Source organism: Cariama cristata, unplaced genomic scaffold, assembly GCF_000690535.1.
Source record: "Cariama cristata isolate BGI_N322 unplaced genomic scaffold, ASM69053v1 scaffold19702, whole genome shotgun sequence".
Classification (NCBI taxonomy): domain Eukaryota; kingdom Metazoa; phylum Chordata; class Aves; order Cariamiformes; family Cariamidae; genus Cariama; species Cariama cristata.
The window spans coordinates 9,333-24,693 of NW_009602346.1; the positions used below are offsets into that span (position 1 = coordinate 9,333).

At 44.5% G+C, this 15,361-nt stretch overlaps 1 protein-coding gene across 1 annotated transcript in view; it reads right to left on the bottom strand.

The window, feature by feature from the left end:
- Positions 1 to 711: 711 nt before the first annotated feature.
- The window catches only part of PDE6B (phosphodiesterase 6B, cGMP-specific, rod, beta), a gene marked incomplete at its 5' end in the record, with an annotated part of 14,817 nt that continues 167 nt past the window's right edge, over positions 712 to 15,361 (bottom strand). The window contains 17 exons of the mRNA XM_009694734.1: positions 712 to 770; positions 1,912 to 2,068; positions 2,354 to 2,437; positions 3,332 to 3,406; positions 4,151 to 4,214; positions 4,951 to 5,058; positions 6,442 to 6,542; positions 7,111 to 7,198; positions 8,236 to 8,345; positions 9,343 to 9,450; positions 11,078 to 11,224; positions 11,843 to 11,908; positions 12,482 to 12,625; positions 13,629 to 13,778; positions 13,960 to 14,007; positions 14,153 to 14,219; positions 15,279 to 15,343. Coding sequence (XP_009693036.1) covers positions 712 to 770; positions 1,912 to 2,068; positions 2,354 to 2,437; positions 3,332 to 3,406; positions 4,151 to 4,214; positions 4,951 to 5,058; positions 6,442 to 6,542; positions 7,111 to 7,198; positions 8,236 to 8,345; positions 9,343 to 9,450; positions 11,078 to 11,224; positions 11,843 to 11,908; positions 12,482 to 12,625; positions 13,629 to 13,778; positions 13,960 to 14,007; positions 14,153 to 14,219; positions 15,279 to 15,343 — 1,641 coding nt within the window. The remainder of the gene's footprint in view (positions 771 to 1,911; positions 2,069 to 2,353; positions 2,438 to 3,331; positions 3,407 to 4,150; positions 4,215 to 4,950; positions 5,059 to 6,441; positions 6,543 to 7,110; positions 7,199 to 8,235; positions 8,346 to 9,342; positions 9,451 to 11,077; positions 11,225 to 11,842; positions 11,909 to 12,481; positions 12,626 to 13,628; positions 13,779 to 13,959; positions 14,008 to 14,152; positions 14,220 to 15,278; positions 15,344 to 15,361) is intronic.

Consider the following 15,361-nt stretch of genomic DNA (forward strand, 5'->3'; position numbering starts at 1 on the left):
CTTGGTTAGCGGGTGGTTAGTGTGGTTAGCGTGGATCCTGCTCGTGAAGATGGCACCTACTGGGTGTTGCACAAATGGCTCCATGCTTTAAAGCAGCAGCCTATCCAAAATCTTAAAGTGAGTGCAGAACGATTATCTCTGTGAGTGTTTCTTGGATTTACATAGAATCGTAACTTTTTAGAGCAGTTCAAAGGTTTACTATGGTCAGCTTTATCCCTACCCACAGATTTCTTTCTGGTATCGTAGCAGATATAGGCTTAGATGTGACAAATTTGGCTCTTCTTCAGTTTTCCTACACTATGGTCTCTGGTTGCATACATTGTCAATCACAGGGGGTTGTGTGGACCAGGATATGAATTCAATTGGCCCATCAGCTTTGGGGTAAGAAGTGTTTCAGTGCAGGAGAAATGCTCTTCCATATTCATGCAACCTGATTTATTGGGCCAAATGTTGTTCTGATCTGCCATAAGCTGTCTGACATCAGGTGCATTAAATGGAACAAGAGACAGGACAGAACTGGCTCCTCACCATCAGGAAGAGATGCAATTAAGGCAAACAAGATCTAGCCCTTCCCTGGTTGGTCATAAGCCTAATTAAAGTAGCAGAGAAATCCAATCAGGAATGTATTTGTATGCCATGATACTCTTTTTTTTTTTAAAAAAAGCATGGTCATTGTCATTTTGGGTGGCATGTATTGCATTGATAATAGGTCTAAAGTATGCTACAGGTTTTGGAAGCTGGAGCTGTTCCTCCGTTACAGGTTATTCCATCTGCCATGTAAAAAGAAACACAGAATTAGAAGTACAGTCATAAATGTCCTTCTCAGTCATTACAGGAGTTTTTTAGCACTTTTAAGTTATCCAGTGATCAATGTAGATCACACTTATAGTACCCATATCTGAAGCTGTCTGCTGTGCAAAGTAATTGTACGTGTAAGGCTGCTTAACACTGAAGGAGTGTTTCAGAGTTAGTAGAAACCTTCCTCACTTAAATATCGATTAATTAGTCAGGAAATAATTCTTCAGAAATTTTCCAAATCATAGTTAAATCACTTACTTTTGATATTTTAAGTTAATTACTATGAATTAAACTGAGACAAGACATCTAGACAACTCTAATAATTTCTAAACTGTGTCATTTGAGGAATGTTCAGCCCACAGGCTGTTGGAATTTTGGTCCAGTTTGGAACAAAAGGAGACTGCAGATGCAATCTCTGTGGTGTGGAGGCACCCAGGTCTGACGGATGTTTGCTCAGACACCTGGGAGAGGCCAGAAGAGCCTTCTGCGTCCACCTTTCTGAGAGTCAAACAAATCCTCAGGCTATCAATCAAGCTTTCATCCCACATCCACTGCAGCTGATGAATTTCAATGCTGAGCCCACAGAAGAAAAAAAGGATTTGACCAAAAGAAATTGCTGGTAGGTACTACTACTACTACTACTGTTTGCTTCTAGGTAGTACTTAATCTGGGCTAAAAATGGAATGAATGGTAATTCATCCTAGGAGTGTGTTAGCTTTTCTTAACTCCTTCTGTTTCATGATCTATAGGACAGCACATTGGCCACAGCCCCTGTATACAAAGGGATGTCTCCCTGCTCTTTTCTAGGGACAGATGTGCACTGCAGAGGACTTTCTGCTGTCCAGAGTTGCATGGGCGCTTGTGCTGAATGTAGTCTCACTAGTTTCTCAGGTACTAGCTCCTGGGCATTTGAGCAGGTGGCTTTCTTGACAGCCTGTCATGATGTCAGGTTTGAAGACAAGGGGTCTTCAACCTTGCCAGTGGAGCAAGATTGAGGAAACTTGTTCTGGGCATCTAACTCTGCCATGTCTGCAAAGCTTGCCGCAGATCTGCAACAGTATTGCATATGTATGTATTTGAGTTAGGAATAAAAATCTAAGTATTGTTTCTGACCTTTCTTTGCAGCCATCTTCTCTTCCTCTTTTTTCTTCTCTTCCTCCAGAGCTTTCATTTTTGCATCATACTCATCAGCACGAGTCTTCCACTCATTTCTGTTGTTCAGCAGCCCATCAAGCATAGGCTGAATTTCCTCATGGAAACGGGAAAATTCCTAATCAAAACATACCTGTCAGTGCAACACAGTGCAGAGGCAGTGCTTGTCCATCATACCCCAGGATGGACCCTGACACCTTGCCTCCCAGGCTGGCTCGTGCAGGGAAAGCATTAACAGCAGGCACAAAGAGGGACCATGCTGCAATGCTCTGGGGAGGGGCAGCGGTTGCCTCCTTTACCTATCCCTCTCCCCATGAGTGGTGTTGCTGCACCGGGACTCACTCACCTGGGATTTGAACCCCTACTGAGAAAGATGGGGTGTGCAAGGGTGCGCTTTGCTTACCTTATAGACAAATGTGCACACAAAGTCAATGAAACCCACTTGAAGCTTCGGAAGCTCAGCAGCTTTCCTCCGGTCCATCATGGGCTGTGGGAGGACATAAGTTCACCGTGATTTATGAGACCACTTCACTGAACAGCACACCTCTGTTTTCTCTGCAAAACTGCCTTGTTGTGGCAGCCTGGCAGTTCTGCCGTGACATCCATAAAGGCTGTCCATCACAGCCCCCTTCCTCCACCACAGAGCAGTGAAGTGGGCTCACTTCCTTTGCCATTTTAGCAGAAATTTTAGACAGCTCTTTCAGTGTCTACGGATGGGGAGGAGGACAGAGAGTTTTTCCCTTGCGCCTCTTGATCAGATACCTGAGAAAAGGTTCATATTATAAGGTGCTGAAGAGGTTTTCAATTCTCTAAAACATAACTGAACATGAAATTATATTCATATAAGGCCTTGTTGCTTACTGTCTACTTAAAGAAAACCCAAACCACACAGGTGGAGGCTGGATCAAGGAATGACTCTTGGCTCCTTCAATGCCAAATTAAAGTATTTGTTCTTATAGCAGAAAAAAATATGTTAAGAAACACTGCTTTAATGCACTTCCATTTACCAGAAATAATTTCTGGACTCTGCGAAGTTTGTGTTTGTATTTTTTCTCTTTATTAGAAACTCTGCTTTCCTCTATGACGTAGGTATTTAATTTTCTTTTTTTTTTTGTAAGGGACCAGCACAAAGTCTCCAGGGGGACAGTCAATCCTTGCTGGTTCACAGCCACTGGGACTTATCTAACTCTACGGAGAGCTGGACAAGAGGCTCTCTCACAGAGGGTCTTCCCTAGCTGAGTACCCACTTTTCCAATGGATTTTGGCAGGCATGGTGATTTCAGGAAGACTCAAAGCATTCTGAGAGCAGCATTGCTTGTAGCAAGTCTCTGCTGAGACTCACTATCTGAACTGAATTGTCTGGCTCTCGCGCGGTACTTACAATAGGCTGTTGCTGAAGGACACTTATTTCTAAGTCTCCTTGCTCCCAGAACTCAGCTGCTACCAGGAGTGCTACCTACATTGTCAAGGAGGGAAAAAGAAAAGTTAGCACTGACTTGGGCTTTATAACTTGATGTACTTCAGGTCTCCACCATGAAGCAAACCTCACTTCTAGCCCCCCTGTCGCTTCGTGTCCAACCGCAGCCCCAGCCTTTCTGCTGGGAAGGACAGCAGTGGCAATGAGCTTGCACCTGTGCAGTGACAGCTCAACAGTCTTGTTGCATGGGACCTCATTAGTCCACTGCTCATCTATTAAGAAAGGTTTCCAATGTGTCCCCCTCAAGGATTTGCCTCTTGGTCACAGTGGTGGCTGCCTATTATGATTTGCTCAGTTGTCCTTTCTCCATGCTGAACAGGAAGGTGGGGTTTATTTCTTTTATCGTCCTTTAAATTTTAATGTTTCTCACTTAGCTATTGCTCAAGTACAAGAAAGAACTCCAAAAGGAAAACAAACAACTGAACAAACAGCAGGTATTGCTGTAAAAAAACCCAGCCTATATGTTAGGTGCAAAAAACCTCACTGTAACCCAAGAAGCTAAATACTTGGGGTTTTTTCTTTTCTTTTTTGATAAACAGGAATTTTCTATGGAATTCACAACCACAATCTTAATGATTGGTTTATCCATCAAAACCGTAGTTACTCTGAAGTCCTTTTGGTAGTTTTGATAGGAGACTGACTCAGCTCCTAGGCAGATTAAGAAAATGCATTACTTTTTGTAGCATAAGATAGAGAAATCTAACAGTATATCAAGCACCTGACCTTACTCTGGACTTCCCAAGGCTTTGTGATTGCTGACAAATCACAGGCGGTCATCATCATGGCCCTAAAAACAGGAAAGAAATTAGTTTCTTCTCTACAGCCTGCACCCTACCTCTTGCAGGCTCAAGATGCTTATGCCCCAATACTGTGTCAAGTATCCCCTGGTCCCTGCTGAAGTGATAGATAAAGAAAGATGGGTTGCTGTAACAGCCTTGGCTCTGACTAGGACACTCATCAAGGATTTCTCTTGATTAAAAAGCATTTATGCTAGGAAACTGTTTGCTTCTGGAACTAGGATGTTTGCTGCTTTAGTCATTGCTGGGCTGAACTTCTTGACTTTGGAGTGGTATCTTTGGCTCCCTCTTGGAGCTGTAGCAGTGCAGACTGCAGTGAGGAGTCCCGCAAAGTGCCTGTCTGGTCACAACAACAGCACTGTGCAACTCAGATGATTGCTTGCCACTGGGAAGAACAGCTAATGGATTGGATTCCTGTAGATCTGCCATTGCAGACTGTCCCTGCTTGCGGCCTACAGGGGGGTCTGGTAGGAGTATATGGCCAGAAGGGATCCTGCATTTCGTTAGGAGCATATGACCAGAAGGACACTCCAAAACCAGTCACTTATCTGGATGAAGAACCACTTCAACCCTTTTTTTCCTGTTTTTTTCCCTGCTTCCCCAGAAGATCAGATTTGAGTGGACAGCAATGTACCACATGCTGATTTTTTGCTAAGTGCAGTGCAAGGCATCTGGAGCTCTCACCAGGTGACTGCATCGCAAACCTTTCCAGAGCCAATTACTCACATGACAACCTCTTTCTTTGTTGTCTCCAGAGACAGGTATTCAGTCCAGGCAGTCGTGCTGTCATATGTCTTGGACTCGTCGACAATCTTTTGAAACATTGTTCTCTTTCTTTGAGGGGGCAAAGAAAAAGGAAAAGCTCAAAACAAGGAAACAAATGTGTTAAAAACAGATGTCTGATCCTGGTACTGATAACCCTTCCAGAAGGGTTTCCAGTAATTGCGGTCCTGGCATTTAGGTCTTCAAGGAAGCTCCTAACAAAACAAAGCACCATCACCTGCTTCTCTTAAATAGGGGAAACTATTGTAAATGCGTTAAAAATAAGTATAGTGGTCGGACATGAGCAGGAACTTGAAAGTATGAGCTACTGCAAGTTATGTCAACTGAGAAATGCTTCCATCTCTGTTGGCCACACAAGAAGGCCTTTTCCCCAAATGTAAAGCAAACTGTGGAAACCTAGAACTGGCTGGAGTATTTGTAAAGCTACTTGGCTTTATATACTTAGTCTGACCTTGTTAACCTTATTTATATACCTAAGTATATGTAGCAAATTCTGAGTAGGGGTTTATATACAACACTCCCATGTTTTGACTGGCATGAAATCTGGAAAAATCTGCCATTTCAATGCTAGCAGAGAAGACATTTAAGTCACATCCACAAAGCAACTCGTGTACATGTTCTGGCTGTATCATTTAGCCTGGGTCTGATCTCAACCAAGCCTTCGTTTGCAAACCATGGACCAAGGAGGGCAAAGACTGGCTTTTTCCCACCTGGTGAGGAGGTGCTGGTATCTGCTCCCATATAGCCACCCTGCCTCCAGAGTATGAGGACTGGGTGTTGCACCCTCCCTCATAGTCCACTTTTGTGGACTGTTTATATTTTGCATAATCATTCTTCAGTGCAAAACACAGAAGCGGTCTCTGGTCTCGGCACTGTATTTTGAAAGCAGGTTTTGAAAGCTCCTTGCTAATTAGGAAGTCATACGTTGTTGAATTCCAACCTTCTGTCCCAGGAAGCCAGCACATGCTGCTCCAACGTGTTTGGCTTTTTTGGCTTTTGGATGAGAAATAATATATGAACTGGAAATTTACGTACAATGGACCACTTGTTATTTGGATTGTGCTGCTCTCCCAGAAAAGTTAATGTAGCCCTGGCCAGGCCATTCGCCATTTATGAGTATTTTTAGTGTTGAAGTGCCAGGTAAAAAAAAATCAGACATCTCTTTCCATTAGGGGAACATATAGCACTGCCTGGTTGGAAATAGACAGTTAAAAAGTCATGTATGTGATCTAATGAGTAAAAGTTCAAAAATCTTTTGAACTATTTGAGTTCTGCCCAAGAACTCTGATGTCAGTATTAAAGGTGGCCTCCCAGAGGCAGTGTCTGTGAAGAGGGTTGCTGCATGGGGGGCTCTCAGAGCAAAGCATCACATTTTGCCTTGTAAATTACCAGCTGCTTTCTTCCCTTCACATACCGTGTATGTGACCAACTTACTTGAAGTAGAGTGCCAGGTCTGTTGCTATAATGGCTATTTCCATCAGATGAATCATGTGCTCATGCTGTCTGCGGTTGAGGTTCTGACATATATTCAGCGACTGAAAAGCAAAGGAAAGGGAGCTGCAAAATCAAAGCACTGTGGTGTTACGAGTTCCTGGCCACCTCCCTTTCTCAAATGCACTTGCTTTTTTTTTTTTTTAATAGCTTCAGCTTGCTTCCCTAAGATGCAAGTGTTGTGAGCCCCATTCACTGTATGTTGGTGCGTAGTTTCCCCTTTTGTTCACTGAACAGGGTCAGTGTCCTGAAGATTTTTACACAGCATGTGCCCAAACCCTGTCCCCTGGCACCAGTGCAAATTTGCTTGAAACAAAAATTTAGCTGGGAGAATGTGTCAGCCTTGACCGTGTCAGAGGTGCTACAGGAGGACAATCCCGTATTTAACATATACCTATGGTGATAATGATATGGCTTCTGAAGAAACCAAGTCACACATTTAGGAAACTTAGCGTTTTGGTCCTGGGTGAGCATAGAGTAATTGGGGAGTGAGGCAGCGGCAGTTCCTTAGGTATCCAAACCAGAGAAAGGTCTTGTGCTAAGCTGACAGCTCTGTTGTTGATGAAAAACTTGCCTAAAAGTCATAGCCTTACACTACAGTTCATTACCAACCTCTTCAGAGAGCAAGAATTTTCCAAATTCCAAGTGATGTCTCTCTAAAATCGAGGATCCATGAAGTTTAGCTAAAGGATTTTGAGATCTGGTTGCATAAAGGAAAAATTAAACATGTTAGTGCAGCACTTAAAAAAAAAAAAGTGTCCTGTTCTATGTTTAATTTTGTCACACACACAAGTTCAACTCATTTTAGAAGGCTTAAGAGTAATATTTTTAATAGCTAATTACTTCAGTTTAGTAAAAGACTTTTGTGACAATGCTTATAACTATTTGGATGCTGTATAATAGTCTTCCAACTACAAGACACAGTTTTCCAACTACAAATTTCACCCAAAATGTTATTTATGACTGGACTGTTATTACTCAGAATAGTAAGCTTGCTTCATTCCTGAATAACTACATGATGATATCTAGTAATAGGAACAGAAAAAACATCAGTCCTTGGGCAGTTTCCTAGCTGAAAAGCAAGACTCTCTTGTATCCAAAACACCAGCCAGCTTCACTTACATTTTTCTAAAGCTCCAGAAAACAGTAAGACAGTATAGACAGCAAGCATTGCAGAAGAGCTGTGATCTGACACTACCTCAAGTGAGCACCAGAAGCTTGACTAGTGAATGAAATCATGCAACTGTTCTTCTGTAGGGAGTAACTACCTACTGAGACCTGCACCCTCATACTCATAGGTGCTTTGTTTTTGCAGGTGGTGAGGGCAGTGCCATGCATGGCACTTTCTTCATAGATACCTTCCAGCAAAAAGTAGGCTTCTTATGTCCAGGATTCTCCTGGTGGCACCCTGAGTCTCCTATGATGCCTGGGCTACTAAATGCCTGCATTGCATTTGTTCCACCCTGTAACGGTAATGTAGAGTGTTGCTTTAACCAAAAGAGATTTGCTAGGAGGTAAAGAAAGTCCCAGAGGGCACTGCAAAATTTCAGTTTCCTCACTGGCCAAAGCATAAGCCCAAGTGCTGTAGCAAGCTGAAAAACAAGGTTATTTGCAAAAAGAAGGTTGTCACCCCTGTTTATAAAACAGAGCTGTACTGGAGTTTGGAGTGATCGCAGCCTGATCCCACTCCACGCAGGAGCAACAGTAAATGGTTTGAAGTTGTAGGAAAGTGCTTACTTCATTTGGTAAAGGTTGTTGGTTCCCCTGTGGTCAATATCGTGGCACAGAGCAGCAGTTACCATTGCAAGGGCCTCAAGGTCTGTGTAGTAACGCTTCAGTTTGCCAGTCTGGAGGGTGAGAATTTGCATGTTTTCTGTTAGTATTTCTTACAGGAAAAGGTACTGAGCTGTGACTGCTCTGTGCTGGGGATCTCCTCGTTGAAACAGTCCAGGAGAACTGAAAATACTTGCGAAGCTAAATGCAATATACAGTACACTTAGATTAAAATAGGGAAGCAACTGGAAATGAAACGTTTCAGACTCAGGTGGGCAGGCATGTCATGCATATGTGTTCAATGCCCACCTGTGATCTTGGCTACCTGCTGCTATAGCAGCCTTGTGCCCTAGGGACACCCGTGTCCTCAGAAGCACCCTTCCAGTCACTGGACACAAAGTACTTTGCGAAAGGGCTCTGCATCCTTCTGGGCAATGGGGTCTTCAAGCTGAATCACCCAAAGCACCGTCCAGGGGTGGTAGGCGTAATTCTGCTGCCAGCTGTGCGGGCCATACCGTCTGCACTGGCTCCTGGTGCTGGTCCATACCTGCTGCGGAGCAGCAGTCTGACACCTGTTTTCCTTGCTGGGGCACCTGTTGCCCTGAGACCTTGTGAGAAATGGCACTTGCTATGTTAACACTAGCAACAGACTTACGCCTGCACCTGTCCTGCCTGGAAATGGAGAGCATGAGGTTGTCTCCATCCCAGCCAGCTAACTTCAGTCTGGCTCTTACTGTCAGAAACTATTGGAAGAAGGGAAGTCCTGTAGTTTCTCTCTCCTACCCTGCAGAATGTTTTCATCTGGAGGTTGTTTAACACTATACACATCTGTACCAATAAGAATTGAAGCACTCCATTCAATAGGAAGTACTGACCACAGCTTTAAGTGTAATACAAGGACTGTCACTTAAGGAAAATGGAAACCTCATTTAGCAGGACCTGTGCCAGGAGTGACAAACTCTTATCCTACACCAGGATTCAAAGGGAACCTTGCATATCTGCAGGGCACAACAGAAGACCTCCTATAAATAAAGCCGTGCCACAAAATTAACTGGAGTGGTGTTACCTTACCATCAGGAGTGTGAACATGGTCTGTGCCACGTTGAAGCCATGACGCCAGTTGTGGTAAGTTATCTTCCGGTAGCCTTTGCTGACAGAGTACACAAACCTTACCAGAACCTGCAAATTGGGGAAGAGCATGTTAGTTTGTGTGACGAAGCTGCTGCTAGTTGCTCTTGCAATAAAAAAACACATACAGAAGTCATGGATGAGGTTCAGACCCCTCGACAGAGGTGGCCCCAGAAAGGAATCAGAAGCTGTGATATCATCAGGCTTCCCTGATGGTGTCCTTATAGTAGAGCCTAGTGGAGAGTTAAAGGAGACACTAAAATATAGCTCTCTGCTTTCTAATATCTTTCTCTTTTTCTTTTTTTTTTTTTTTTAAGAAAAAAAAGACAGTGATGCTGGCGGAGGGGTGGGAGGGTGTGCCAGGGAACAAGAAACAGCAATGTCTAGAGTGAAGGAGATTTCATGCTACTGTTTGTGAATTTATTCAATTTCCATATTTCTCTATGTCGTCACTCATAAGATTTGTCCCTCCCATGTCTTGTGACTTACTAATACTGATATCTCTCTTCAAGAGATATGGCTCCGTAGACGTAGAGATGGGTGGTGTTTTTATCACCTAAACAATTACAATATAGGGCATTAAATAACAAACTGTTTTTTTCCTCTTCATTCTACTTCTCCACATGTACTACCTCTTGTAGCTATATAGGGTTTCTCATTAGAGAGCAAATTAATCATGGATGAGTATTAATTTCTTAAAATCTCAACAGCTCAGAGTGGCAACGAAGAATGACTGCTTTTGAAAGGCACTCATTCTTCATTGCCTCGCACCTGTATCGGGGGTTAGTTGTTCCAGAGTAGATATTTTGAATACTTTTTGACATTGACACGTTATAACTGAGAAGCACACAAGTAATTCCCATTCAGAGCCCTTCACCTCCCTCCTATTTCCCACTCTCCCTTTCCAGGGTGAAAACTCTTCCTGCGGTTACCTGCAGGTCCCACTAGATGGGAACAAACCTCACATGATGCGCTGAGAAGTCCAACGGGAGCAGCAGGGCTGCTGAAATGCCAGTTTCACAGTCGCTACAGGGGCTTGAACTGTGTCAAAAGCCGTGAACTTGCACGTCAGGGGCTATGGGGTCCTTGTTTCCACAGGGTCCCACCTCTCCTGCCGCCAGCAGTCAGGAGGTTGCCCTTCCCTACTCCACCAACCGCACCATGTGAAGGCACGTTTGTGTTTGCAGGGTGGAGAAAAGCAGGGGGACCTGCCAGCATGGGTTTCAGCGTGTGTTGGCTGAAAGTTACAGGGTACATACTGTAGCAAACGAAACACGCGTACAAGTATGCGTTGCCCCGTGTTACACATGGAAACTGTGCTTTTATACTGTGGCTGTGAGTGGCATTAGACACAGAAAAAGCAAGCAATTTTTTGCATGGTCTAGCCCTCACCTATATAGACCCAAGAGTAAACCCACACCTGTAGCAGGCAGTGCAGGGCAGAAAAGGCCAGCTCCACGCTCCAAACCCACATGTAGCTACCAGGGGCTTTGAGAGGGGTTTGCTGCCCTCAGCGGGGCGAGGGGGCTCAGGATGCACACCCTTCTCCCTGCAAGCCCCCGTGAACCCAGAGCTCTAGTCGCTCCTTCAGCTCCGCAGGGTACGCACGGGACCTCAACCACACAGCGAGCCTGCTGGCCATCCAAGACGGGCGTCCCTGGGAGTTGCCAGATCTTACCTCCTGTGGGATCTGGAACTTTTTCACCACGCCGAGCTCATAGTACATCTGAATGCCACACTTGACCAGCTCTAGCTCAGTGCAGTCAAAATCAGAGAACCTGAACTCATAGATTTCGAACTTGGTGGGCCCCGGCAGTTCTTCCTTCTGTAAGAGAGGTGGGACAGTTTGCTGCTGTGCTACTTATGCCATCCCTAAAAGTCCCTGGCATGGATTTTGCTTAATAAAAATTTATCAGTCTGATACTGCTGGGAATTTTTCCTTTTAGAATACCACACGTAAATAGACTGAAATGCAGCTTTTAATGACAAGAGGGGGAAGAGGGAGGGCATTTTTGGTGAAGTGCGAGGAATATAGCTTGTTTTCTGTTAAGCACTTTTCTTGTTAATTTGGTACAGTTTGGAGACTCCAATCTTGACAGGTCTTACAGGAGAAGACTTACAGCCCTCCATATTTACTCTGGAGAACAAAAATGTGTGACAAGTCAAGGTGGCTGATGTGGTTCCAGATGGACTTTGAACCCCTTGAGATAAAGTGTCAGAGAGCAGGTACTCCCCAGGAGCTGGGGAAGGCATTTGCTGCCATCTGATAACAATAACCTCGAACTCGGACAGCAGGGGAGGGCAGGGTATGCTTTGCCTTCACCCTTCACCAGGTGCCCTGTCGATGTGTACCAGTGTACCAATAGTGGGAACTCTTCCCTGCATCCACCCAGGCAATATTTGTTTGCCAGGGCTCTCCATTCCAGCAGTACATTGCTCTTACCAGGATGCTTGCCAGCTCCTCTTCCTCACACTCACTTGGCTCCTTCCCCAGCTTTTCTCGTGTTGGCTGTAAAGAGCATGGATGTGTTAAACGGACAGCCAAACCCCACTGGACTTCGCACTGTGCAGCTTTGGGGCAATCCAGGGCAGCTCTCATATGCAAATTGTGTTTTCTTCCTGGACCTTACTTCTATTTCTGCTCTTTCAACACATTTGTCCTGGTAAAATGTTCTCCTTGATTTTGGTTCATGTTTCCCCCACTTACAAATGTCCCCCTAGAGCCATCTGGGTCCTCTAACTCCACAACCTCTGCACTAAGAAGGCTTTGGGGAATAAATCAGCTCCTCTTCCACCCCTACAGCCCTGCCCTGAGTAGGTCCTGCATGAACCCACCTCCAGGGCCAGCTTCACTGAGGAAATTAGAAAGGACACAGCGTGTCAGCGTGCCAAGGTGGAGGGCAGACCACAGAGTCAAAACAAAGACTTGTTCTGCTGCTGTGTGGTAGCTGGGGCCTCAGGTGTTGCCTCCACACCGCGGCAGCTGGAAGCATTTCTGTGGGATGGGAGAGCTGTGTCTGTGCCGTAAGTCACGGGCCAGGCCAGTGCACTTGAATGTGAGCTGCACGAGGCAAGGCATTACCAGAATTTCCTGGATTTCATCCTTGTCACATTTCACATGGTAGAGCACCATATCCTGGGCAATGTCCTTCCGGTTCTCCAGCTTGTTCATCTTGTCATATGTGTCTGTGTTGAGTACAGACCAACCCAGGAACTGTGTCAAGGACTCGGTGAGGGGAAAAGAAGGACACAGTGAAATAACCAAAATATCTGTTCCTCAAAGACAGAAATATGACAAACAATGCATGATACATTTTTAGAAAAACACAAGGTCCACTTTGGTCACAAATCTAGCAATAAGCAACCATATATTTGCTCCCAACTGCTACTTGCTCCTCAGCAGAGCAGCTCACCAGCTGTTTGAACCTGCCTAGGCCTCCAGAGCATCCATGCTCTGGAAGCTCAAGGATCCTCTGTCCAGTTCAGCACATGGAAAGCTATTTCTGTGTTGTTGCAAGTGTCTCCATGCCTGTGGAAAGGCTGGTGTTACAATGGTGACAGCAGGTCAGGAACCTTCATCTCAAGGGAGAGCAAGGTGGTCCCATCACCTTTCACATATGTTTACTCACACCTTGTGTTTGCTCTCAACTTGTTTGCTGTCCAGCAGTCAATTCAAACTGATTTTTTTTTCCTGCAGTCTTTTTGTTTGATAAGAAAAGTTTATTTCAGGAAACGTTCCGATTGATAACAGGTGTCAAAAACTGAATGCCTCTATTGGATTGAAACTAGCATAGAAGCATTTCTAAGCCCTTAATTACAGCTGCTGTTGGTAGATTCAACAGCTGCCCACCCTTTGTATCTTAGCTACACAGATGATTCCTGTGTAATTTCTTGAGAGAGTTGCCCAGCCTGTGTGAGCCAGCTGTCACGTATGTGAACGCAGGTCAGAATAGTCATGTTAGTACACAGTGGCTGCTCATGGTGAGGTGTCCAATCCAAGAATGATGAAACAAAATGATGCCAATATAGCTGGGTTTCCAAGACTGAAAAACTCCAGTATTTCATATAGTTGCTTTCAAAACTTTCAAGCTGAGGCATAACACCTCTATAAGCAACAAAGAGACTTACTTAGCTGTAAAATACTGGGGTACTCTTTGCAGGTGTACAATAAGGAACAGTGACCTCTCTCAACCTTACGAACTACTTCCAGCCACAGCAAGGAACTATACCTCCATGAGGGTCTCGTCCTGTTCGTCAAATGGTTTCCCATCTTTTCTATTATAAAATGTGACAACGCCAACAATTTCTTCCTTTTTGTTGACTATTGGCATGGAGAGAACGTTTTTGACAGTCCATCCTGATTCATCTAGAGGACCTTCCTTGAAGCAATAGCAAGCAGAAAGACACCATGTACTTAATGTGTTTTCTAAATACATCAGCACTCCCATTTTACCTCAAGACTACAGGCTAAAGAAATAGTTATACGCCTAATATTGACTCTAAATTACGTTTCTGCAAAAAAAGTAGAATCCTTGATGGGACTGGAAGTTTTCACAGTACCTGAAAGTTAAACATCTCATCTGCAGCAGCATTCATAATGTTGCAAATCTAGGGGATCACACAAAATAAAAAGTCTTACAATATGGTTGATGAGAAGTTTAAATACCAAAACAAAAAACTGAATTGATGACAAAGCAGCAGTAGTATGATTTCACCTCAGAAAACCTTGATGAAGCCTAACTTAAGTACTTACAAATCCACTTTCAGCCACATAGGTTGGCAGTCCGGTAACTAGTGCCCAGTGATCCGGGGTAGGATTTCTGAATGAAGGAAAAACGCATAAGGGAAATTAAGGATATACGTTTACTGAAGAGTGATCATGGAGCTGAAATGTATCCAGCTGATTGTACAGTCCAGGTTTACATGTGTCACCCTCAGTTACTAAACAAACAGTCCTGTTACTTTCAAAGGACCCATGTGTGCAAGCAAAAATTTTTCACATAAGTAAATACTTTTCCTTCAAGGATTCAGTACAAAATAACTCTGCAGAGACTTAAGAAAAAGCCATGCCTGGGACTGGGGTCCGCATTTCAAACCTTCAGCACAGAGAAAGACGAAAGAAAGCTCCTGGCTAAGAGTGTCTGCCAGCCTGAACGTTTGAACACCGCTATATCTAAGCAATGGGGGCCTTTCTTGCAGCACTTACACCGATGCAAAGCAGTGTGACTAGAAGTGGGCAAAACTCCCGTTATGTCAGATTTGTCCAAGGTGCCAAAGGCTCCTCTGAAAAATTCAGTGGCAAGAAGAGAGGGTGGTTTTCAGAAAGAGGGAGTCTCAATGTGGTGTTGAGAGAGGAGGAAAGGCCAGAGGTAGCCTTGAGATGGGGTCAGTGACCAGAGGATAAGAGAGAAGAAAGCAAGCTGGAAGGCAGGAAGGGGAGAAGGAGTAACCACGAGAGGTCAGGGGGGTAGCAGCGTGGTGAGGGGCAGGGCTGGGACAGCGGGTGCCCCAACACAAGGGCAGCCTGGATGGGCTCACCCACTGACGCAGGGAAGACACCAAGGAGCAGCGATGCCTCAGCCTCGCAAGGAGAGTAGTGAAACTGCAGGCGATCAAGGCAGTTCACTTCTGCATCTAAGCAGAACCACTGGTTGCAGTGACTTTTGGAGCCTGACTTGCAAGCCAGGATCCCAATGCCCTGGAGGAAATCTTTGTCCTGCAGAAATGTGAGCTGAAGCACCAATCTACATTCTCCCTCTCTTACTCAGCCTTCTGTCGGTCCTTTGCATATCTCCCTACGAATGTCTTTAAATCATGGGCAACCCTGATTTTAGCTACACTCTGTGTCGGTACGTAGCATACAGAAACTGGGCACTTACGGGATGACTTTAATGTCTTCCTTTCCATGTAATATATAATCAATGACCTTGTAAAAGACTATTTCCTACAAATAAAAAGAAGA